General features: G+C 44.2%; 1 protein-coding gene across 2 annotated transcripts in view; it reads right to left on the bottom strand.

The window, feature by feature from the left end:
- Window positions 1–24,931, bottom strand: part of GLB1L2 (galactosidase beta 1 like 2) — a 1,021,913-nt gene that overhangs the window by 794,138 nt on the left and 202,844 nt on the right. For both annotated transcript variants that reach the window (XM_085647243.1, XM_085647244.1), the window contains exon 3: window positions 1,822–1,890. In XM_085647243.1, the coding sequence (XP_085503369.1) occupies window positions 1,822–1,890 (69 nt within the window). The remainder of the gene's footprint in view (window positions 1–1,821; window positions 1,891–24,931) is intronic.

The raw sequence follows: 24,931 nt of genomic DNA, 5'->3' as shown, positions 1-24,931 counted from the left end.
TGGCATGGCGTGGCTTTGCTAAGGAGTGGGAGAATCACAAGGTGTGTGCAGGAGGGGAATGAACTGGTGTATTGCTGCCAAGAGGACAGTTTATGAAGTCTTGTGTGTCAAAAGAAGATCCTCTGGATATGGTCTCTCTGGTAGGATAGAGCAAACGAAGAGTAAAAACACAACATGACCATCCTTCTGTTCCCTAAAATATGACTGAAATCTGCTCCCTGTGGAGGGTAGGTGTTTATAGATGTTCCTCTTCATATCCCCCAATGTGTGTTTCTAGCCATTACTCTATGCTTTCATCCCTTGATATGATTAGCTGTTCTTTTTGAAGCAGAAGTCTAGCAGGAGCCTTTCAGGGAGAAGAATGTCTGCCTCATTCTACTTCTCAAAAGTACCTAATATAGAATTGCTTCACATGCAAAACATGTTGTTTCTTCTACAGTTTTTCATCCTCCGATTACACCCAATCTCAAAAACCCACCTCTGTATTCCAATGACAACTGACCTTGGCTTACAACTTGCAATAGTTTCCTCTACTTTTCTTTTAGCTAAGAGGAGAGGAAATACCCTCTACTTATGCTCTGCATGTCTCCTCTCTCTAAACACAGCTTACTGTATGTCACATTCATGCTTGCCTTAATGCCTAATATTGTACTTTTGCCATCTGGCCACATTTCATTTCAAAGATTATAACCTATCCTTCAAAGGTCATACCTGAAAACTAACAATAACTAATCTCCTATAAATACGGCCATCCATTTACATTAATTCACATACCCCCCTCACTCCAAACATTACACCTAATACCTATTAATTTAATCTTCCACAAAGAAACTGTGGTAAATGCAAGAAATGTTTTCCTTAAGAGTGCAAGGAAAATCCCAATAATCAACAATAACCACTGGAAACACTACCTTTGGTCCAGGGGAAGCATGCTGCTCAGTGTAAAGCACTTTAATGCCTTGTCAAGGGTAATAAGGGCTATATTATTGTAATTACAATACAATACAATACAATACAATATATAACCCTCCTGACGCACACTAAAACTAATATCACAACACTTAGCAGTTGGGCAGAGTATTGTAGTTCTTATAAGACGCATACCAATCACGGTATACTGTTTGGCACTTGTACACTCACATATGGCAAAGTGCTGTGGGTCATGTCCACTGCCCAGTAGTGTACCTGAGCACAGCAAAAAAACAGCCATCACCAACTGGACAGGAACGGAATAACTGAAGAAATCTGCCGGATCATAATACCATAAAGGTAACTACAGCGCTGTTGAGAGCTGCCAGCTTACAGAAAACTATAAACGTTGATCACACTGATAAGCGCAGGCGACAATAACCACAGTTCGGTGCACAGCATGAAAACATCCCAACATATGCTCCAAAACAGAGACAACATCTTGAGGTTTACAGTCCCTGCAATATCATTGCAGACTGAGGGGACTTTGGTCTCCAGTGACGTCCTTAGGTTATTAATGATTTGTAACTACTTAGTTACGATCAGGAGGGGGTATAATTTAATCGAGCCCCGAAACTTGTAGGACATCAAATCAAACAGGACAAAAAGCTTAAATACACAAAAAGACACAAAACTAATGTAACTACAACTACCACACCAACTGACAAAATCGAAATTGACATTCTATACACATTTTCACATTAGTACAAGCAAGAACAAATACATTTCCCTTTCCATTTTGATATCACAAATACAGTTTGTAATAAAGCTATACAATCCTTGAATTCTATTTTCTCCTTGTTTTTTTTTTACTATGTCAATAAAAACAAAAAAGGAATAAATACTCCATACCCGATATCTAGGATTCCACTGAAGTCAAAAACACCTCTTTCTGCCTCATGCAAATTCCATGGAACGTATCTGTAAGAGAGAGTGAATACCGGTCACATATGAAAATATTAAGCGCTGTAAGACAGCATGATGGACTCTTCCTTTTTTTTTTTTTTTTTAACTATTTTTTTATTTTCATATTGACATAAAACAATACAGTCATGGCTTTCAGTCCAAACATATAAGTAAATTGAGCATTACATCTCATATACAATGACATAATCAATGGCAGTAAAGTAGAGAAAAAAGAAAGAAAAAGGAAAAAAGATAGAGAAACAAGAAAAAAAAAGGATGTCCAGGCAAAAAGATGGCGAGCGGAACGCACTGTAGAGCCTTATCCTATCGACAACATAAACATAGCCACTATTTAATCCATTCCTACACCGGAGACCAAATCTTAGAAGCAAGCTTCCACCTCCGCCTACCCTTTATTGAATATACGGAGGATTCCAGCTTATGAATGGAGAGCAATCTAGTTCTCCAATTCATAAATGTCGGGGCTTCGGGGGAAAGCCATTGTGAGGTTATACATAGCCGAATCATAGACATAGCGATAAACAGAAACGCAGAGGTGTACCATGAATTACCCGATGACGCTGCCCCGTCATAAACCATTATCACCATCTCAGGTGTCAAAGTACACTGAATCTTGAGTGTAGAATTGATAAAACATTCTATGTCTGATATAAAATTAGTCAAATTTGGACAAAAATAGAACATATGACTTGTATTTGCTGCATATAGCCCACACCTAGAACAATGGTCCCATTTTCTACTACCCCATTTTGCAATTCTTGGTGGTGTAAAATAAAGATCAAACATCGACATATAGCTTTGAGTCCGGAGACTGCCGGATACCAAAGCTTTACTGGCAAGCTCCAAGGCCGGATTTAGATCCATAACGGTCTTCCCCAATTTATCCGCCCACCTTAATCCTTGTGCACTCAAATCATCCGGTAGACTAGAGAGTACATACCGATATATCATTCCAATTCTAGCTTTCTTTTGAATAAGTTCAAATATAGCTATTTTATCGAATAGTGAGGGAGTTCCATCAAGATGTTTAAGCAAAACACTTCTAACCTGAAGATACTTAAAAAAATCATGAGTATACAACTGAAATGTATCCTTCAAAGATAAAAAAGGTAATAGTTGACCATCCCCCACCAAATCTCCTATAACCCACAGCCCTTGTACTTGCCATCTAGACATTACCTGATCTTGAAAAATAAGGGGAGGAAGAAGTCGAAATGCTTTAAATGGGGTATATACATTAAGCTGGTAAATAGACAATTTCCGCCGAATTTTCTGCCAAATTAGGAACATAGCATTGATTACCTTGAATCTAGCGCTTTTGAAATAACCCGGGTCAAGAATTTCGACCAAGATACCCTTAGCCGCAGTACCTAAGCTGATCTCAAAAATGGTAGGGAGATTGCATAACGGAACTTCAAATCTATCACCTAGAAGCGGCACACCAAAAGCCTGTACCATTGCCGACCAATAATATAACACCAAATTGGGTACCGCCCACCCGCCTCGATTCCGAGGGAGACACATCCACTTAGCAGCCCTGCGAGAGCGCCTATACCCCCACAAAAACCTATAGCATATCCTATCTGCCTTTGCCAAACTACTTTGTGACAGTGCTAAAGGAATTGTCCTAAAGAGATATTAAAACTTTGGGAGTATAAGCATTTTAAGAACACTACAGCGGCCATAAAGAGACAAGTGTAGGTGATCCAATCCTTCTAATTTGGTATTTACTGCATCTATTACCGGAAGAATATTTATATCCGGTATAGAATCAACTGCCGCTGAAATTCTTACTCCAAGATACACTGCTTCACTAACCACTTGGGTTTGAACTACCTGGGTCTTAGCCACATTTAACTTATACCCAGATATTGCACCGAACTGCGCAGCAGACACCTTAAGTACCCGAAGTGCAGAGGAAACGTCGGAGGTTAACACGACGATATCGTCTGCATAGGCTAAAGCCCGATATTCTGTGGCCCGACTCATTTAGGTAATATGCTCCTATCCCCTTCAATTTTACTACAAAACGGATCAATATACAAGGCAAACAATAGGGGTGAACACGGACACCCCTGTCGAGTGCCCCTACTAATATTAAAATAACTGGTTTCCTGACCCGAAATACGAAGTACTGCCTCCAGAGAGATATATAATGCCCGGATAGCTTGTATGAACTCAGTGCTAAAACCCTTCCACCTAAGCACGGCTCACAAGAACCCCCAGGAGACCCTGTTGAACGCCTTCTCAGCGTCCAACAGGATCACCCCAAGGGGAGAGGCCGTGGCCTGAGCCCAATCCAATAAGGCAATAACACGCCGAACATGGTCTACTGTGTCACGGCCCGGAATAAATCCATGTTGGCGCAGAGATACTAATGGAACTATTACCTCAGCAAGTCTAGAGGCTAGTATTTTAGAATATATTTTAGAGTCACTATTAATAAGACAAATTGGCCGAAAAGATGACGGGCTCAGCTCTGGCTTTCCTTTTTTTTTTAAGCAGAACAATCGTAGTCCGCCGCCATGAGTCAGGAACCATACCTTTCTGAGCTGCCCTAAGAACAGCAAGTAGATCGTGCCGGATCTCTGCTAAGAAGGTCTTATAGAACTCGAGGGGTATCGCGTCTGGGCCTGTGGCCTTGCCATTGGCCAAGGCTTCGACCGCTGACACCACCTCCTCCCATGAAATAGGGGCCGATAATATTTCATTCTGTTCTGGCGATATCTTCATAGTGTCCTTACCCCATAGAAAGGCCTCAATCTCTGACTCTACCTGAGCACTTTATATAATATTTTTGAAATACTCCATTCACTCCTTCCTGGGTATCCTGAACCGTACCGTTTTCGTCCTGAGTTCTAGTAACACGGCTCTGTACACTTTTCTGATGGAGCCTCTTCGCCAGTACCCTTCCAGAATTTTCACCAAATTCAAACATCATCGTCCGATATAGAAGGTACTTAGCGGCCAGGTCCAAGCCAAAGAACTCCAAAAGTTTAGATTGTATTATGGCGACAGCCTGCTGGGACTGCTCTACATCACAAGCATTTTTAATTTTAGTAGCCAATTCTAATTCTGCTATTCTAAGCTCCTCCATACGGCACTTCATTTGTTCTTAACCTTGCTTCCACCGGAACGAGGAAACACTTTTAGTCTCTCCACGCACTGCGGCCTTTAGGGCATCCCACACCACCTCATTAGGGGCAGTACCCCTATTGATATCAAGAAATTCTATTAGCCATTTTTTTATATGTGCCTGATAAGCCTCATCAAGCAAAAGCTTCCTTTCGAAAGACCATTGCCTGGGAGGCTTCCTATTTCGAGGCCACGAGCACTCAACAATTAATGAATTATGATCAGATAGGATCCTAGGAGAGGCATGGATAGAAGAAACTTCGGCAAGCTGCTCTGAAACAAAAAAATAGTCAAGCCTGACCAATTTATTATGAGGGGCTTGTCGTACTTTGCAATTTGGGACCGCGTAGGAGACAGGGCCCTACCCCTGTCTATCCCGGTATTAGTGAACCGCGAATGGTTAACGCGGTATGTACAAGTGCTTTTTGTAACGTTTTAGCTATGAATGCACTGTGTATACGCTATTATACATCACTACGTGGGTTCCATTTTAGAGCGGTGGCCATCTTATGGTTGCCCTCACATAGGCTACATAGCATGAAGCCAATACGGGCCTTTTAGAGCACATGTGCCTTTCTTTGACTTTTCTGTGACCTGGGCAGCTTGGCTCCGCTGCCCCAGGTCAGTCCGGTCTCACGAGTTCCCCGTCCCCTGGCCACCTGTGATTAGCATCAGGGCTTGACACACCATAAAGTCTTTTCATCCTACACAAGCCTCCAGCTAATCTCTTTCGCACCTGACTGTTCCTGCTTTATGGCTTGTTTTCCAAACAGGAGATGCTCATGTTTATTGGGGCCTATCGATATCTGATGTGGGATCTGAGCCTTGCTGGGTAAATAATTGCGGGCTGGCTTAACTGGAATGTGGGATGGTCATCATGACTCTGCCTTTTCGTTTGTAATGTATACATGTAATGGCCATATCGTAAACCAAGGAATGTGTGCCTGAAGCAGGATATTCTGTATTTAAGAAGAAGCCCGTTTCTCTGATTTTTAGCAGTCTCCTGAGAACATACACGCTGTTGTACTTCTAGGATACCTGTAATTGGTCTGCAGCCAATAAACTGATCTTTGACTTCACCCAGAAGACTCTGTGTTTCTGTAGGTCTGAAACAGGAAGAACCCCGAAGTCATAGGGTGTGTTCCCCTGCACCGCTGGGCTTAAAATACCCAGTACTTCAGTTGGCGCCCAACTTGGCGCGATTTCAGCGGTACCGGTCCAAGCCAGAGGTTCGTGAGGAGCTTTGTGTGGAAATTCTGGAGGAAGGCCGCCACTTCATCGACCCCTGCATGTCGACGTGGTCCAAAAGTCTTTTCTGCGAGGTTCTCCGCGTCCCGACGGCTACGAAGGACTGCTGCACTGATTAATCGCCCTGTTTTGGACCCTTGACGATTTTTTGGTAGAGCGAAACAATCGAGAGAGTCTTCTGATGACGCCATCGATCATCAATATTCAGTTAAGTATAAGTGGAGCGTCTCCTAGTTTTAATTTGGTATCCTTCGGGATCATTTTGATTTGGTGCTTGCAAGTCCCAAAGCCAGAGGACTCGTGTATTCACGAGACTATCGTATTCGATAATCCTTTGACGTTTGAAACTAGACTAGTGAGCGAAGATGCCTGGTTCTAGTGTATTTTGTAGATTGTTTTGTTTGGGTTGTGGAAGGGATTTCCAGTTAGAGGATTCATGTCCGGTTCCTCCAATTGGAACTCCTACTTATGAGCTTTATGTAAAACATGGCGTGGGCCCCATTGCATATAATGAAGTATGGATCCGATACACCAGAAAGGACGGTCTTTTAAAATGGCCCCAAAATGGTAGTTTCGATACAGATATCTTAGATAATTTGGAAGTTAAATTGTTTAAAAAGAAAGCCCGGCCGGCGATGTTTGATTCTTTCCGCCTATGGCGAAAGGAAGCCAAACAGAAGGAAATTAAGCTAGCAAAAAAGAATAAGAAAGAAAGAGGTATGTCAGTGATGCAAGCAGCTGTGCAATTTAAAGATAATGAGGAGGAACAAATGAATGAGCAATTACATAGACAGCGCAAACTAGGGATTGATAAATGTTACCCTGTTTTGTCACCCCTTGTGCAAGATGAGACAAAAGAGAAAGAGAAAGATTCCCTAATGTCCCATTTGCTAAGTTCGCCACCCCCGTATGCGCAAAATGCTACAGCGCCTCCACAGCTTGTAAATGCGCAGCCTCCAGTAAATATGCCGCAAGCCTTCCCACAGCCGCCAGCTCCTCCTCAGCTGGCTCCTATCCCTGCAGTGCAGCCCTCTCAAGGGCCGCCAGTTTTGTTACCTGTTACCCCCGCGCTTCCTGCGACTTTGCCTAGCACATCAGCGGCTTCCCCTGGCGCTCCTTCTTACACTACCCAGGTACCTGTATCTGAATCTGTTTTTCTTCCCTCTGTCTATCCCCCCGTTGTCGCTTCAACTTCTCCTTCAGCACGACAACGACTAGCTAATGTAGTGACTACTTTAATGTCGCCTCTCTTTGGGTCATCTAGTGCGACCCCTGGTTTACAACGTAAGCAATTGCGCAGTCAGCTGCCTGATCCTGAAGAGAAAAAGGTATTAGATCATATGGCGCGTAGGTGGATTATTTTTTCTTCACTCTATGAGGTGGAGTCAGTTGTTGACGTTTTTCACCAATGGGATGCCCCGAAACAGAGGTATGTGTTCGAGAAAATGTGTGAAATCCTCTGTGAGGAATTGGATGATCATGGTAGAGATCCAAACCCGCAGGAGTTATGTCGAGTGAGATTCGATTTTGGAAAAGGCACGATTGTGGGCCCCGATGTGAATAAAGCAGTTGCGACCTTATTATCTTTGAGGAATGATGATTGCCAGCAGTCGTTGTTTGAGCAGGATTTCCCTGTGGGGAAGAAGGTAAAAGCGCGCCAATATCCGATGCGTGAGGTTCCCCCAGTTTGGAGACCTGCTGATCCGAATGCTAATCCACCTGTCTTAGCACATTTTCAGCGTGTTTGGGTGCATGTCCCATGGAAGCGATCTGAGGTGTTAGCGCTTAAGCAGACATTGCCTGACCCCCGTAAAAACCCTACAGGGTATTATAAGGAGTTATCCCAAACTGCAGAATCGTGCGTCAAGAATCTGGCTGACATAGATATGTTATTTGGGAATGTTGTTCCACAGCCTTTATGGGGATCCATCCGTAATACGGATCATGCTGCAGAACTAGGGGGTACATGGGCTAATATCGTTGCTGCAGACGCTAGACAAGTTGGTGGCGCAGAGCCTGACCCTTTAGTGGCAGAACTCCCTGGTCGAATTATTACATACATGAAGACCATAATGCCCGCGATGCGCGTAAATTGGGACAAACTATCTGCATGCAAGCAGAAGAAAGATGAGACAGTGTCCGATTTCTTCACCAGGTTTGAAGAAACGTTTATCGACCACAGTGGTCAAGACATGAGCACTGAAGGTGGCCAACGGTTATTTGTTGATAAATTTGTGCAGAATCTACTTCCCGAGTTGTGTAAAAAATTAAAGGACTCAGAAAGTTCTTGGGCTGTTTCCTCTTCAGCGCAAATACTGGCTACTGCACAGTATTATGAAAATAGAGACAAAGATGAGAAGGATAGAACAGATAAGAAAACAAAAGAACTAAAAACAAATGTCCTTTTGCAGCAGGCCTATCCACCACGTGGAGGACAGAATAATTATAGGCAAACACAAGGTGTCTATCACCAGCCCCAACAGTTTCAGAATAATCAGCAAATGAATGGGTATGATCAACCACGTATCTCTATAGGTCCCAATCAATGTTCATATTGCAAAGAGGAAGGTCATTTCAAGTATAGTTGTCCTAAATTAATGCAGCGTAACAGTAATGCGTATGGCGCAAGAGGTAGAGGTGGTCAGCAAGCTCCTAGAGGTAGGGGGCGTGGAAATGTTCCCCAGAACGCGCGTCTTCTTCCGCCTCAAAATACCATAAATAGCTTTGATCAGCAAGCCAACGCGACTGGTAATACAGCTCAGTACTACAATAATGATTATTATGCAGAAGATGACAATGTAGAAGATAATGATTACTAGGACATCCGTAGACAGAGAGAGGGAGTTGTTTCAGTGCCAGTGGATCAGAGCGGACCTTATGTTAAAGTAACTACAGCAAATGTAACGGAGCCCTTTCTGCTAGACACTGGTGCTGCAAAGAGTTCAATTATGCATTCAAAACTCCCTGGCGCGCCTTTGTCTGGCGAAATAAATGTTTCAGTAGGTTTTTCTGGCGCCCCAGTTAGGAACCCGATTTCTAATCCTATGTCACTTTCTGTTGGACCTTGTGAGCCAAAAGCACCCTCATCCTAACGACAGGTTGTGGTGAAAATTTGCTAGGCTTAGATTTGCTAAAGAGATTGCATGCAACGCTATATTGTTCTCCCTCAGGAGTACATCTTACATTAGGCAAGAAAGTGATTTCCCCAATGTATTTGTCTAAAAATGCAATGCCACCTGAATTGTCATCCCTTCCGGATGTCTTTTGGGCTACTGGTCCCAATGATGTGGGTCTATTGGAAATACCGCCATATGTGGTCACTTTAAAAGCCAATGTCAGATTGCCATGTATTCCCCAGTATAAGATCTCCAATGAAGGTCAGAAAGCGTTGTTAGCAATTGTCAGCGATTTGATTAAAAAGGGTGTAATTGAAGAGACAAGAGGCAACGTTTGCAATAGTCCTGTTTTACCTGTCTTAAAACGAACGGACCCTTCACAGCCACCTGTTTACAGATTTGTGATTGATCTTAGAGAGGTTAATAAGATTGTTGTGCCACAGTTTCCAGTTGTCCCTGATATAACTGCCTTGTTAACCATGATTCCAGCATCCGCTGCATGGTTCTCAGTGATCGATCTGAAGAATGCTTTCTTTAGCATCCCAATTGCAGAGGAGAGCAGAGACATTTTTGGCTTCAGTTTAGGAGGTCGAAGCTTCCGCTTTAAACGCGCTCCCCAGGGCTACTGTGAAAGCCCATCAATATACAGCCAAGCTTTGAAAGTGCAGCTTGATGCACTGGTTTTACCTAGTGGCGCTATCCTCATTCAGTATGTTGACGATTTACTAATCGCCGTGGATACTGAAAAGATTTGCAAAGAAGCTACATTGTCATTGTTGCATCATTTGTCTGCCTTTCATCACAAAGTGTCTCTCTCAAAATTGCAATATTGTCGACAAGAAGTGACCTACTTAGGTCATCTCTTATCGAAGGAGGGAAGGAAACTGACCCCAGAAAGAATTCAAGCCATTACACAGTTGAGTGTGCCAAGAACACAGAGAGAAGTGCGTGCTTTCTTGGGCATTACTTCATACTGTAGGCATTGGATTCCTAATTTTTCCTTGTTGGCAAAACCTTTGTTAGCATTAACATGCAAAGACACACCGAATCCTATCCCATGGTCTGAAGAGTGTCAGAAAAGTTTTTGGGAATTGCGTAATGCATTATGTTCAGCTCCTGTGTTGGGTACCCCTGACTACAGCAAGCCTTTTACATTGTATGTTCACGAGAAAGATGGTTGCGCATTATCAGTGTTAACACAGCCTTTTGGCGACAGACCGCGTCCATGCGCATACTTTTCATCAACCTTGGACCCTGTAGCGAGGGCATTGCCAAGTTGTCTGAGAGCCACAGCTGCCGCAGCTATGTCTATTCGACAATCTGCTGGACTAGTAATGGATAATACATTGATTTTTATGGTTCCACATGCTGTGGACACATTGTTAAACAGGACCAAAACACAGCACTTAACTAGTGCGCGATTATCAGGATATGAGCTAACACTGTTAGCAAATCATATACACATAAAGAGATGCAACACGTTGAATCCAGCTACATTATTGCCAATTCCAGCAGATCTAGATGAGATTGAGCAACATGATTGTCTGTTCAGAACAGAAGAAGAGATGAAAGGGAGAGTAGATCTCAAAGATACTCCCCTGACTGAGTGTGATGGTACCTTATGGGTGGATGGTTCGTGTTTTAAGCTTCCGAATGGTGATACGACTGCTGCATATGCTATCACGACTTTGCACACGATTGTGGAAACTGCGCGTGTGCCACAAAATTCGGCTCAAGCAGCAGAATTGATTGCCCTTACGAGAGCATGCGTGTTGTCTGAAGGAATGAAAGTGAACATATATACGGATAGCCAGTACGCCTTTGGCGTGGCTCATAGTTTTGGGCGATTATGGAAGGAACGTGGGTTCCTGACTTCGCATGGAGCTAAGATTCAGAATGGCATGTTGGTGAATGATCTCCTTGAGTCGCTGACCCTACCATCACAAGTTGCGATTATGAAATGCAGTGCGCACAAGAAAATCACTGATGATGTTCGTCGTGGTAATGCGTTTGCTGATGAAGTCGCGAAAGAAACAGCAAAAGATGTAAAGACTCGAATGTATGTTGCAGGCCCTGCCAGATGGGTTGGTGATGTTGGAATGTGTGAAAACACAATAGAGAGTGTAAAGTCCCTTCAAGCTGAAGCCACAGAGAAAGAGTTGAGCAAGTGGAGAGAAAGTATGGGTAAGTTGGATGAGAATGGTTGTTGGATTGATTTGTCAGAACATAGGCGATGGTTTTTACCTGATGCATATGTGCTCCCAGTGGTTACTATGGCACATGGAATGGCACATATCAGTACGAAAGGAATCTGTAAGTTGTTGGCTCCAGTATGGCAGAATGCTGGAATTCCTAAGTGTGCAGAGAATGTGGTCAAGAATTGTATGGTATGCTTGAAGTACAACCCTGGTAGGGGAACCCCAACTCCAGCTGGTCATTTTGCGCCTCCATCATATCCATTTGAAGTTTTGCAGCTAGATTTTATCCACATGGAAAGATGCAACAACCTGAAATATGTATTGGTGGTTGTTTGCGCTTTCTCAAAATGGATAGAGGCCTATCCTCTAAAAGATAACACTGCTCTGTCCACAGCCAAAGCCCTTGTGAAGGAATTTTTCCCTAGGTTTGGAATGCCAAGAATGGTGTGGAGTGATAATGGGAGTGAGTTTGTGGGTCAAGTGATGAAGAATGTGTGTGAGGGAGTAGGTATAAAGCAAAAGTTCCACGCTGCAAATCACCCCCAATCAGCTGGATTAGTAGAGCGCTACAATGGCGCTCTAAAACTCAAACTGGCCAAAATCCAAGCGAGCTCAGGTCTTAAATGGCCTGACGCTCTGCCTCTAGCACTCCTGTCCACCAGAATGACTGTGCATTCACGAGTGGGACTTAGTCCCTACGAGGTCGTTTTTGGCCGCCCGGCCAATGTATGGGGTGTGCCAAGACCGACGAAATTCAGTGAAATCGAACATCCAGTACTGCTTGATTACTTGTATGAATTGACGGCTAAATTACATGTTTTACATCAACAGGTGCACGATACTCTTCCCCAGGCCTCTGAGGCTCCAGGACACCCTATCGACCCTGGCACGTGGGTCTTGGTGAAAAATTTTCAGCGCAAGAGCAACGATGAGCCTCGTTGGATCGGCCCTCATCTCGTACTCCTATCCACAAGATCAGCTGTTCGAGTGAAGGGGAAAAAGAACTGGATCCACGGCGCTCACGTGAAGAGGATCCCTTTGCCTCTGCCGTATGACCAGTGGGTCCAGGAGGGTATCGCAGACTCTGAAACAGACACTGTACCTCGTTTTGTGCCGTTCAGTGATGCACGCATAAAAGGCACAGCTTCAGCACAAGAAAGTGACGATATTTTGCAAGAAGCTGTGCCACCGTCAATTCGATTGGACACCACAGAGCCTGAACTCTTGTTTCAAGATCAAACAGTACCTGGCCGTTTTCATTACAATCTAAGACCAAGGCCTATGGACAAATAAATATTCTTTTTCCTTACCCTTTTTTATTTTTTGATAACCAGAGCTCTCCCATCTGAAGGACTTTCTTGATTTTTGTTTTTCGAACCACCATCCGGGTCAGCCGCAGGGTCGCGGTGCCAAGACTTTGGGGTACAGGCCGAAGACGTTAGGTCGACGGTTCTGGTTGGTCTAGGGCGTTCCCTGGACTGACAGGCGTACTCCTCAGCAGAAGAAACTCACCCACCGCGAGCGGCACGATTAGAGGATGGAGTTTTGTAAGATGGAGAGACCCGCTGAGGAAATGAACTTTAAAGCAAGAATGTGTAAAATAATGAAGAGCAAACGTTTTGTATTTTTATGCCTGTTTGTATTATGTAGTATGGTAGTGTTTACTGTAGGATTTGTATTCTTCTCCTCTCAAGAGCCCATTGCACCCACTGTACAGCCTATACCTCCTCCTACTGTCTCCTCACACTCTTTTCACCCTCTGCCTGAACACGAACAAGCTAGATGATCAGAGTTTGTGAATAACTCGTTTATTCAGCTCCTGCACCAGCACCAACTAGTCATGAATACAACCAATTGCTGGGTGTGTGGTTTAATGCCACATACCATTAATAAGGGTATTCCTTATCTAGTGCTGCCGTATAGTTACAATGGATCGTCATGGGCATTCCAGACCATGTTTCTCTATGCACTAGATGCGTACTCCCCGCGACAACCGCGTTCCATCAGACCTAGCACCAATAACAAAGCTTTAATGAAAGGAGTTGCCGATATGAGCAGAGATATCGATGCATACTCATCTATTCCCAAAGAAGAGTTGAGAGCTTATGTAGGGTGGAACGCAACGGGGTATAGTATTAGTCTGGGTGAAAGACAGCGAAAAATGTCATCCCCAATCTGGGTCGTACCCCACATAGGTCGGTTCTGTTTACAAGGTAATGGTCAGAATCCAAGAGCTCAACTGGGAAGAAGTGACTGTACTGAGACGTACACTTTTCCATCACAGTTTTCCCCTGCGTTTTTGGCTGCCAAGGGTACATATTTTATCTGCAATGACCGAGCATATACATGGTTGCCCCCTGATTTCTCGGGCACATGTTATATTGCAAATCTGCTACCGCCAACATTTACTGCTGCCTCTGACTATCACAAGACCAGAGTTGTGAGAGGCGTGATTAGTAAAGAGGATACTGCCGGTCAGGAAGCGGGAGACTTCTTTTTGGGTTTCTTGCCGTTTTGGGGACCTATGGTCAATAGTAGGAACCTGAGACAACTGACTCGTGTGGTTGAATCCACTGTTAATGTTACGGCTGGTGCCCTTGGTAATTTGACAGCTGAGCTCCAAGCGGATCGCCTCATGACTTTGCAGAACCGCATGGTTCTAGACGTCATACTTGCAGACCGCGGTGGGGTATGTAAGGTTATCCAATCTAGTTGTTGCATTTTCATACCAGACAACGCTCCAACAGTTTATCAAGCCATCTCCAAACTACATAAAATATCTGAGTCCATACACGTGGATAAAGGAGATTGGTCACTGGTGGGGTGGTTCTGGGAACTGATATCTGCCTGGGGTTGGAAAGTTCTGATGGTCATTGGAATGATCTTAGCCATCCTTTTCCTGTTCTGTCTGTGCGTTCAGTGTGCTCCTGCGATATGTGGCCTCTGTGCTACATTATGTGTAAGGAAACCTGTATCGAGGGACGAGCTAAGTAATAGGATGATGCTACAGCAACATCTCCATGAATTCGTGAATATTGACCTAGACTCGGATTGAAATGAGTATAGTTATTGCCTATGTAAGGGCAAAAGGAGGGTCTGTCGTACTTTGCAATTTGGGACCGCGTAGGAGACAGGGCCCTACCCCTGTCTATCCCGGTATTAGTGAACCGCGAATGGTTAATGCGGTATGTACAAGTGCTTTGTGTAATGTTTTAGCTATGAATGCACTGTGTATACGCTATTATACATCACTACGTGGGTTCCATTTTAGAGCGGTGGCCATCTTATGGTTGCCCTCACATAGGCTACATAGCATGAAGCCAATACGGGCCTTTTAGAGCACATGTGCCTTTCTTTGACTTTTCTGTGACCTGGGCAGCTTGGCTCCGCTGCCCCAGGTCAGTCCGGTCTCACGAGTTCCCTGTCCCCTGGCCACCTGTGATTAGCATCAGGGCTTGACACACCATAAAGTCTTTTCATCCTACACAAGCCTCCAGCTAATCTCTTTCGCACCTGACTGTTCCTGCTTTATGGCTTGTTTTCCAAACAGGAGATGCTCATGTTTATTGGGGCCTATCGATATCTGATGTGGGATCTGAGCCTTGCTGGGTAAATAATTGCGGGCTGGCTTAACTGGAATGTGGGATGGTCATTATGACTCTGCCTTTTCGTTTGTAATGTATACATGTAATGGCCATATCGTAAACCAAGGAATGTGTGCCTGAAGCAGGATATTCTGTATTTAAGAAGAAGCCCGTTTCTGTGATTTTTAGCAGTCTCCTGAGAACATACACGCTGTTGTACTTCTAGGATACCTGTAATTGGTCTGCAGCCAATAAACTGATCTTTGACTTCAACCAGAAGACTCTGTGTTTCTGTAGGTCTGAAACAGGAAGAACCCCGAAGTCATAGGGTGTGTTCCCCTGCACCGCTGGGCTTAAAATACCCAGTACTTCAGGCTGAGTAATATGTATAGCCATCATCCATTTTGTTGTGTCGATGCCACAAGTCCGTCAGTCCATGCTCTTGAACTAATGCCTGCAGTGCCTTGAACACTTTAGGTTTCCTACCACTATAGTTACGATCAGCTGCCAAGTTAAAATTACTAAGTAAAATGATGGACTCTTCCTAACAAAGTCTACATCACACACCTCACAGCTATGCTAATTTAAGTGCTGCTTCAAATAAGATTCTTTATGATGGGCAATGGATAACTCTTTTGATTGACATCAGCTTAGTCGATAGAGTTAGCAAGTTAGCATTCTGACGTTTTAGTGGGTTAAATCGTAAGAACAGGGAATAAAATGCTTAGTAAAATACAAAGAAAAAGAGAAACAAACTTTTGGGGATGGAAAATTCCCTTGTATGGTGACAGACATGCACCCCTCCCCTGGGTGACCCAGTTACAATTGCATTTGGGTCCCTGGTGCTGATTTCTCTTGCCATGGGCGAACACGGATCATACGTGTGTGCCATGACATATGCCTGTCTCACGCACTGCGGCCTAATTGGACCAGGAGGAGCACCCAAAGCTCATGATGGTGAAAGGCTGCTGCCTTTTCCAGGAATTATGTAGCACAAGCACAGTGGTGGCAGCATACCATGTAGTGATCACAAGGAGTAATGGACAAGTTACTTACCTTCGGTAATGCCTTATCTGGTAGAGATATTATCTAGCCACAGATTTGTTACCTTAAAATTTCCCAGGCATCAGGTTGGATCCAGAAGACTTTTCCTTAAGCAATACCATTGTTCGAGTAGCTGGTGTCAGTAGGCTCTGTGTGACGTCATTGGCGTCGTATGCACCTGAAGTGACGTCTGCGTCACCGATATAGGCGCCATCTCGGTGCACTGATACAGTTACTTTTCACGACTTTCCATGCCAGGAGCGCGGAGCCATGAATTGCACGAACAGTGGTCTGTTTAGAACAACTAGGGCCCTGAAAGGGATCAGTCCTGTCCCTAAAAACCTGTCTGCAGGGCAGGGAGGATAGGTGAGTCGCTAAGGAATCTGCGGCTACATTATGTCTCTACCAGATAAGGCGTTTCCAAAGGTAAATAACTTGTCCCTCTGATAGCAAAATCTAGCCGCAAAGTCCTTACCTTTGAATAGATACCCAAGCAATACCATCCCAGAAGGAGGGACTGGGGACAAGTTTAGACCAGGAATTCCTGCAGGACAAAGTGGCCAAAAAGGCCGTCCCTGCTACTTGACTGTCCAGGCAGAAGGGCTTAGTAAACATATGTGCAGTGATGCCCATGTTGCTGCCTGACAAATGTCAAGGACTGGAACACCACATTGCAATGCTGCAGTCGCAGCCTTAGCTCTGCTGGAATGAGCTCTTAAGCATTCATGAGGCTGTTTCTTGGTCAGAGGGTAGCAAATCTTGAAGCAGAGAACAATCCATTGTGAGATAGTCCTTTTCTGCACCACACGACCTTTCTTTGATCCAATGTACCCCACAAACAGGGTAGAACGACATCGCTCTTTTTCGGTCCAAACGGTGGAGTCGCTCCTCCTCTTTAGAGGGGTGCGGAGGAGCCTAGAAAGTGGGCAAGGTGACTGACTGACCCACGTGGAATGGTGTTATCACTTTTGGTAAGAGCGAGGCCCTAGTGCAAACCACCAACTTATCAGGGAAGATGGTCAGGTAAGGAGACTTGGATGACAGAGTCTGTATTTCACTCACCCTCCTGGCAAAAGGCATTGCCACTAAAAAGGCTGTTTTGATGGAAAGCAGCCAGAGGGGTCAGCTGTGCGGAAGTTCGAACGGAGCGCACATGAGGAAGGCGAGAACCAAATTAAGGTCACTCTGAGGCATGATGAATAGGGCAGGTGGGAACATATGTACAAGTCACTTAAGAAATCTGTTTACAATAGGGGATTTAAATAAAGAGAGCTGGTCTGGCAGCCTCATAAAGGCAGGCATGACTGAAAGGTACCCTTTAAGAGTGCCCAGAGGCATAACGGAGGAGCCTACCTGGCTGACGGACGCTCTGAGGCGCTTAAAACTGCGAGGCTCTCTCGGTGGAGCGGGGGCATAACGGAGGAGCCTACCTGGCTGACGGACGCTCTGCTGCGCACTCTGCATCATCCGGGGGTCTGGAAGCGCTGTGGTCTTCCTTGCCGCCATTGACCCTGCTGGACGCCGTGTTGGGGACTACAGCCCCCAGAGTTCATAGCGGCACTTCCCGCTTCCGCTTTCCTGCGCGCCCGGAGGCGCTTAAAATTGCGAGGCTTCCTCCGCGTCGCGGGACGCGCGCGGGCGGCGCCGGGCTAAGCCCGGGCAAAGGGCGGGCCCTCTGTGGCCCTCAGAGGCCAGAAGAGACTGGGCTGGGCCAGAGACGCTGTTCATGAACATATATGGTATATAAATCACCGGGTGTGTCATTGAGTAGGTTGCTATTGTTTTAAAGTTTATTATTATAGGACATATAGAAGACGGGGAAACGTGATAACAATTCAGTAAGCTTTAGAGGGGGCTGTGCCTGCTTATAATATGTCGAGATCTAAGCCCCCTTCTGGGCCACGCACTATGGATAATTATTTGGTCCAGAAGGTTAGTAAGATAAACTCTGAAAGGCGACAGTCGCTAGGGAAAATTAGTACTCCGCAATCAGAGAGCCCTGTAAGGGGTTCATCAGCTTCTAGTACAGAGGATGCGAACAATCATTCTGATACTATTATTCCAGAAGTGGTAGAGTTGGTTGAGATGGGACAGCTCGAGTCTGAACAAACTACCCCCAATGAGTTAGGAACAGGAGACTGCCCTGATATGACAGAACAATGTTTACCGACTCCAAAAGCACGGGCAGTTAGAACATGTAGGAAATTCCCTATCAAGAAGGGGGCATTGCGTAGTGTGCGGAAACGAGCAGCCTCACCAGATAAAGTCCTTGAAACAAATGCAATGAGTAAATTTAATAAGGTTGGGGTGGAGGATGATATAGTAACTAACCTAGAGGAGATTATTGGTTTAAAGATTAGAGGCATTATAGATCCTTTGGTTTCAAAAATTGAGGAATTAACAAAAGAGGTTGTTAGATTGGGTGGTTTGCTTAGTAAGGCCTTGGACAAACCAGGAGAGGTGTCTACTGTCACTACTGTAACAATTGCTGCAACTGACACAACTAGCAATCAATGTAAGCAGCATGTACAGGGAGACCCTTCTAAGGAAGCCATAGGAAATAAAGGGATTGATAGTGTTAACCCCATAACATCTCAAAGGAGCATGGACTTAAGTAGCAAGGCTTTGCCTGCCATAGAAAATATAAATGGATGGGAGGAAACTATGTGGTGGTACTGACAAATGTACCGCCGCCTGAAAATAGGGGTCATCAAGAAACCCACGATTCCTTAAAAAACAAATGTCTATCCTGGCTAAATAGACAGTGTGGTTTCCCATTGAATTTCTCTGATAATGTCTTGACTACCAGGAGAGTTAACTGGATAGGGAGTGCTAGGAAAAGCTCAAAGGGGGACTGTGTAATTATAAATTTTAAACACCCACAGCATGTTACTACTGTCCTCCTAAGAGCTGCATCTCTCCCAATCTCCGATGGCAATGTATGCGCCCGAGCACTAGGTTACTTCTATAATCACCTTAATGCCAACCGAAGGGACAATACTAGAATCTCCACTTACCCGTCCACCTCTAATCCTTATTTTGATATCCCCACACAGAATAGATTTCATGCACTTAGTTACCTGGACTCTAATGATTGACGCATACAAGAGACAGAGATATGTTTAGTAAGGGAAGAGGGTCCCGATAGGGATGAACATATGTTCGATTGTGCACCTGAATTAACATCTATGGGCTCCGGATATGCGCCTAATCAGAACGAGGATGAGAATACTCACGAGGGAAGTGTGAATATATGCGAAATGGGCCAAACAAGTGGGGCTAGCAACATGGAGAGAAATGTCCGAGGTTCTGCCATTGGGATTACAGCCAGAACAGGTACATGTTCCAGACTGGTGTGCTGGAATGTAGCTGGTCTGAAATCTAAAAGTAGAGACCCTGGTTGGGAAACTTTTATCAATGGATACGATATTTTATGTTTCCAGGAAACCTGGTGCAAAAGTAATATTGACTATGAGGGATTTGTTTCATATAATTTACCAGCATATGGAGAGGGTCCGGGAAGAGCTAAGGAGGGCTTACTGACCCTTGTATCGGTCCACCTCCAAATGCCGGTGATAAAATATGTGCCGGTGGGCGATCTAGTACAGATGATCTGGATCCGTGAAGGTAAAAGCCGTAACATCCTTCTGATAAATTATTATAACAATATCTTTGATAGCACCAGGGGCAGAATAATAACCGATTTGGCCAATGCTATTGATACCCTAAGTCTGGATTCCAATGTAGTATTTGATATTATCTGGTGTGGGGATTTTAATACCTCATTATGCGAATTCTTATCTACAAAGGCCTGTGGTGTCACGAATAATGCCGGATGGGAGGTCCCACACTTTGGTCACGATATGTATGGGGAAAACGTGAATACATTAATGGGGTGCCTTGACCTGGAAATTTTGGATTGCTGTAGGGACAGTAATGGTTCACCTGTCCCTACATTCAGGAATTGGCGCTCTAATTCCGTGATCGATCATGTGTTGGTATCCTCTAGTATCGTTGACTGTTTCGCCCCACTGGAAATGGAAATTATGGACACTAGTGATCATAATTGTATTATTGTGACCACGACTCTGTGGGGGGAAAATGATAGAGAGACAGGGACCACAGTTGGAAATATCGAAGCCCATCGGGCTAATGGGGTAAGGTTGAGGTGGATAGGTGCTAAAGCATCCGAATTGACTGCATCCATTATTATGAAGAATTTAGCAGACATTGTTTTTATTTTAGAAAATAGATTGGATCATGAGCGGGTCTTATCTAGTTTTATAGGAATCAACAATGCCATTAACGCAAAGTTCACAAGTGGCAGGAGGGGTGGTACAAAACCTGGTTTTGTTTGGTTTGATAAAACCTGTTCTGCTGCTCTGACTGATCTTAAGCAGGCCCTAGCAATAAGGCCTAGGGATAAAAAATTAGTAACAAATCTGAGGCTAGAATATAAAAATGCCATTAAAGCTAGGAAGATGGTTCTACAACATCAGGCCTGGGATTCTCTTAACCAAGCGGCAGAACTCTCTAATTCCGCGTTATTTTGGGCAACAGTCAACTCCCCATTCCTTAAGGAGACAAATACACTTGAGTTAACAGCAAATGTCTCCTGTGAAGGTTGGATTACTCATTTTTCAACTATCTTTGATTCAGGTAAAAATATTAATGTTGGGTCAAACAGATGGCCTATATTACCACTTGAAATCACTGTGGAAGAAGTTGAAAGGGGGGATCAGGGCAAGTAAGGGAGGAAAAGCCCAAGGACCGCATGGGGTTCCAAGTGATGTGTACAAGGAAGCACCGGAAGTATGGGGCCCTTTGTTGACTGTTGTTTTCAATGCCGCGGTTTGTATAGATCCTCCGCCGACCTGGGAGGAGTCTATTATTGTCCCAATATACAAGAAAGGATCCAGGTCTGATGCTAAAAACTACCGACCAGTTTCATTACTGGACGCTTCCGTAAAAGTTATGAGCAGGATTATGCTGGTAAGATTGGAAGAATGGGCAGAACAAGATGGTATTTTGGCAGATAGCCAATATGGTTTCAGGAAAGGTAGGGGTACGCTCGATCAATGCATTAATTTAGAATTATTGATCGGGAAGTATAGTGAAGCCAAACCTGGCCATATATATTTGTGCTTTGCTGATTTAAGCAGCGCTTTCGACATGGTTGACCACTCTATTTTGTGGTCAACCCTGTTGAAGCTGGGTGCGCCAGAGGGCATAATTTATTTCCTTGCCAGGATGTATGAGAGATTAAAAACATGTGTACGTTTTGGCAGGAAGGGAGAATGTACCCCGAACTTTAGCGTAAAACGAGGTATAAGGCAGGGTTGTGTTTTAGCTCCTCTTTTATTTATTTTATTTATAAATGGTATTGATGCAATTTTAAAGGAAGTACATGCAGATGCTCCCCTGATCAATGGTGTTTCAGTACCGGTGTTATTATACGCCGATGATGCTGTGTTGTTGTCAAGAACTCCGATAGGGTTGCAACGATTGATGGATTGTTTTGCTTCCTTTATTAACGACAAAAAATTAGTCATTAACAAAAGTAAAACGTACACTATGATCTGTGGCCCAAAGAAATCTAAACATGTAGTGAAAGGGTTTTTTATTGGCAAGTTAAAAGTACAGCAAGTGGACAAATTCTGTTATTTAGGAATAACTTTTTCGAATGATAAAAAGTGGACACATGAATTTAATAACATACGCAATAAAATGGCTAGAAATGCCCATGGAATTTTCAGATTTGCCCAGAAAATTGGGGACCGTAGAACCAGAGATATGATAAAAATTTATCAGGCTAGATGTGTATCAATTGCATTATATGGGGCAGGAATCTGGGGTTACAGCTGCGCATATGAATTGCAGCTGGAAGAGAACTTTTTCCTTAAAAAACTTTTATGTCTTCCCATTTCGGCCTCTAATGCCTTATGTCATCAGGAACTATCTGTGAACTACCTACTTGACCTTTTGTCACTTAGACCTCTGATGGTTTGGCGGTCTATTTGGTTAAATGAGGAAAAGTCCTACACTAGGTCTATTATCCAGGATTGTTTGCGATTAGATAAAGCCATAGCAATACCCTGGATTAAATACATTATTGTGTGTTTCTCAGATATTTTTAACCTGAATATTGTAATTGATCCGAACGCTGTTTTACTGATCCCCAAGGCTGAGTTAAAAAGGGTCTTTCTAGCTTTTGCTGAGAGGAAGAGAACTGTTATTGCTGGTACTTTGTCCACTGTTATGTTTTACAACAGATATTTGGCCATGGACGGATTCCCGGTGTATTTAACCCTTGTCACCAGGCCGACACATAAATTTGTGCTGACCAGACTGAGATTGGGAATAATGCACCACTTGGTGGCTCATCCGATAATGAAAAAATATCCACTAGGACCCTGTAGATGTGACGGGATTTCCAAGCAGAGCACAATGCACTTTTTATTATTCTGTAAGCTGTACTCTAATTTTCGTATTGCCCTGTTAAAACCCATGTTTATCAAATATGGAACACGTACGGCTGAGCACGCAATGAAATTGATTTTTAACTTACAATCTGCGGATATTTGTTTTTATACTGCTACTTTTTTAAACAAATGCATCAATTCGAGGAAAAGCATGTGTTTTTTAGATATCGAAATGTAATTTTAAATGTGTAAATGAAATCTTTGTTTTAACTAATCATAGTGTTTTTTAAGCGTATGATTATGTCTGCTATAAGTCGTTCATATTTTGTATATTTTGATTCTGTGATTGTGTATGCTTTTATGGTCATTAATTTGTACCGAATAAAGCTGAATTGAATTGAGTGCCCAGATCAGAGCCATGCTGGGGAAGGGTCAAAATAAAGAGAAGGACTTGAGAGACGGAAGCAGAAAGAGGACCACTAGACGTTTCTGTACAATATTTTACAAATTTATGCCACCGGCAGGTGTACACTGTCTTGGTAGGAAGACGCCTGCCTGCCAAAATCACATCACAGATTTTAGGAGCACAATAGAATGCGGTCAACTGCGGCTGCTCAATCTCCATGTAAGGAGGCATAGAGTTGACAGGTTCTGGTGGAGGACCCTCCCCTGCTGCTATGACAGAAGATTCTCCTGAAGGGGCAGCCTGATCGGCGTATAGATACTCAGCTGGAGAAGCTCAGGATACCAAACTCTCCGTGCCCAGTCTGGAACACAAGAATGACTTGGGCCCGGTCGCTCCTGACCTTCTTGAGCACTCTGGGCAGAAGTGGTATGGGCAGAAAGGCGTACAGGAGGCCTGAACCCCACTCAAGACAAAAAGCGCCCCAGAGCAAGTACAGCCTTGGAAGCTCAAGCGTGTAAAACTGCTAAAATCGCGCGTTCTCGGCAGAGGCGAACACATCTAACCAAGACTCTCCCCACTTCTGAAAGAGACCTTGAACACCACTGGATAGAAAAAACAATCGTGATCCACTAGGTATCGATAGCTGAGTTTTTCTGCTGTGGTGTTCAGAGAACCTGCCAGGTGTTGAACCACCAGGGATATGCCCTGCTGTTCCAGCCATGTCCAGGGACGCAGGGCTGCTTGACAAAGGGAGCCGGACCCGCCCGCTGTATTTGTTGCAGTACCACATGGCAGTGGTGGTTTCTGTGAACACCTGATTCAGCTTTCCCTTGATAGAAAGAAGAAAAGCTTTAAATGCCAATCAAATTGATGTTGAGTCTGGATTCCATCGTCCTGAGTCCTCTGATCTCCATCTCTGCCAGGTGGTCACCCCATCCTAGGAGTGACGCATCTGTCACCACTGTGTGATCTGGTTAGGAAAGAGAGATGGGTCTTCCTCTGACCCAATCTCGGTTGAGCTGACGAGCTTGTGGAGATGCATCAATGCACCTGTGAGAGGTACTGAGACCTGTAAGGATTGTGGCAGCCTGCTCAGCAACCCCAGATAAAATTCGTTTTTATCACTACTGATGACGGATGAAATCCAGAAACACATGTCTAGAGAAGTACAGCATTAACCTGCACCAACTTTGGTGGAACATTCCAGTGAAATTTCAAGTAAGCATGTATTACGAACTGCATTTACCATAATGCTAAGGGGCAAACTGTGCTGGGAGGTGAAGCAGTGTGCTCCCACCCCTTCCTGTTTTGAAAAGGGTCCCTTGAGTCATTGAGCTGACGAGCTTGTGGAGATGCACGTATGCGCCTGAGAGTGGTACTGAGACCTGTAAGGATTGTGGCAGTGTAGTAAAAGAACCACTCTTGTGGTTTGGCACCCTATGATGACCTTCGACTACCACCATTTTCCCCGACTTTAGTGTGTTATTTTACCCTAGCCTTAATGTAGGACGGTCCTGCATGTGTCTGCTTCTCTTCTGTTTTGTAATCTTATTGTCTTTTAGTGGGAATTGTCATGGAGTAGAACCATACATTTATATTATAAGTGCTTACTATTGCTTTTACATGGCCTCATGTCTGATTTTGCCTTGCTCCTGCCTACACAGCAGTGCTCGCGATTCATATTCAAGGTCTTTCTCCTCACTTGTTTTTCGCTCCTCACCGACCAGAGAGAACTGGATATTATCTGTGGAATGTGCATACTCTGCCTCGGAGCCATAATACAGAGGCTTGGCCAGGCGATGTTGTGGCCTTGACGCAGACTGGTACAGGCCAGCTCGGTTCTTTCTCATGAGAGAAGGGGGCGAGGTTTGATAGAAGCTTC

The sequence above is a fragment of the Triturus cristatus genome, chromosome 3_2, assembly GCF_964204655.1.
Source record: "Triturus cristatus chromosome 3_2, aTriCri1.1, whole genome shotgun sequence".
NCBI classification, from domain to species: Eukaryota; Metazoa; Chordata; class Amphibia; order Caudata; family Salamandridae; genus Triturus; species Triturus cristatus.
Note: the sequence above shows the minus strand (reverse complement) of the source record. Positions and strands in the feature narration are given on the sequence as shown.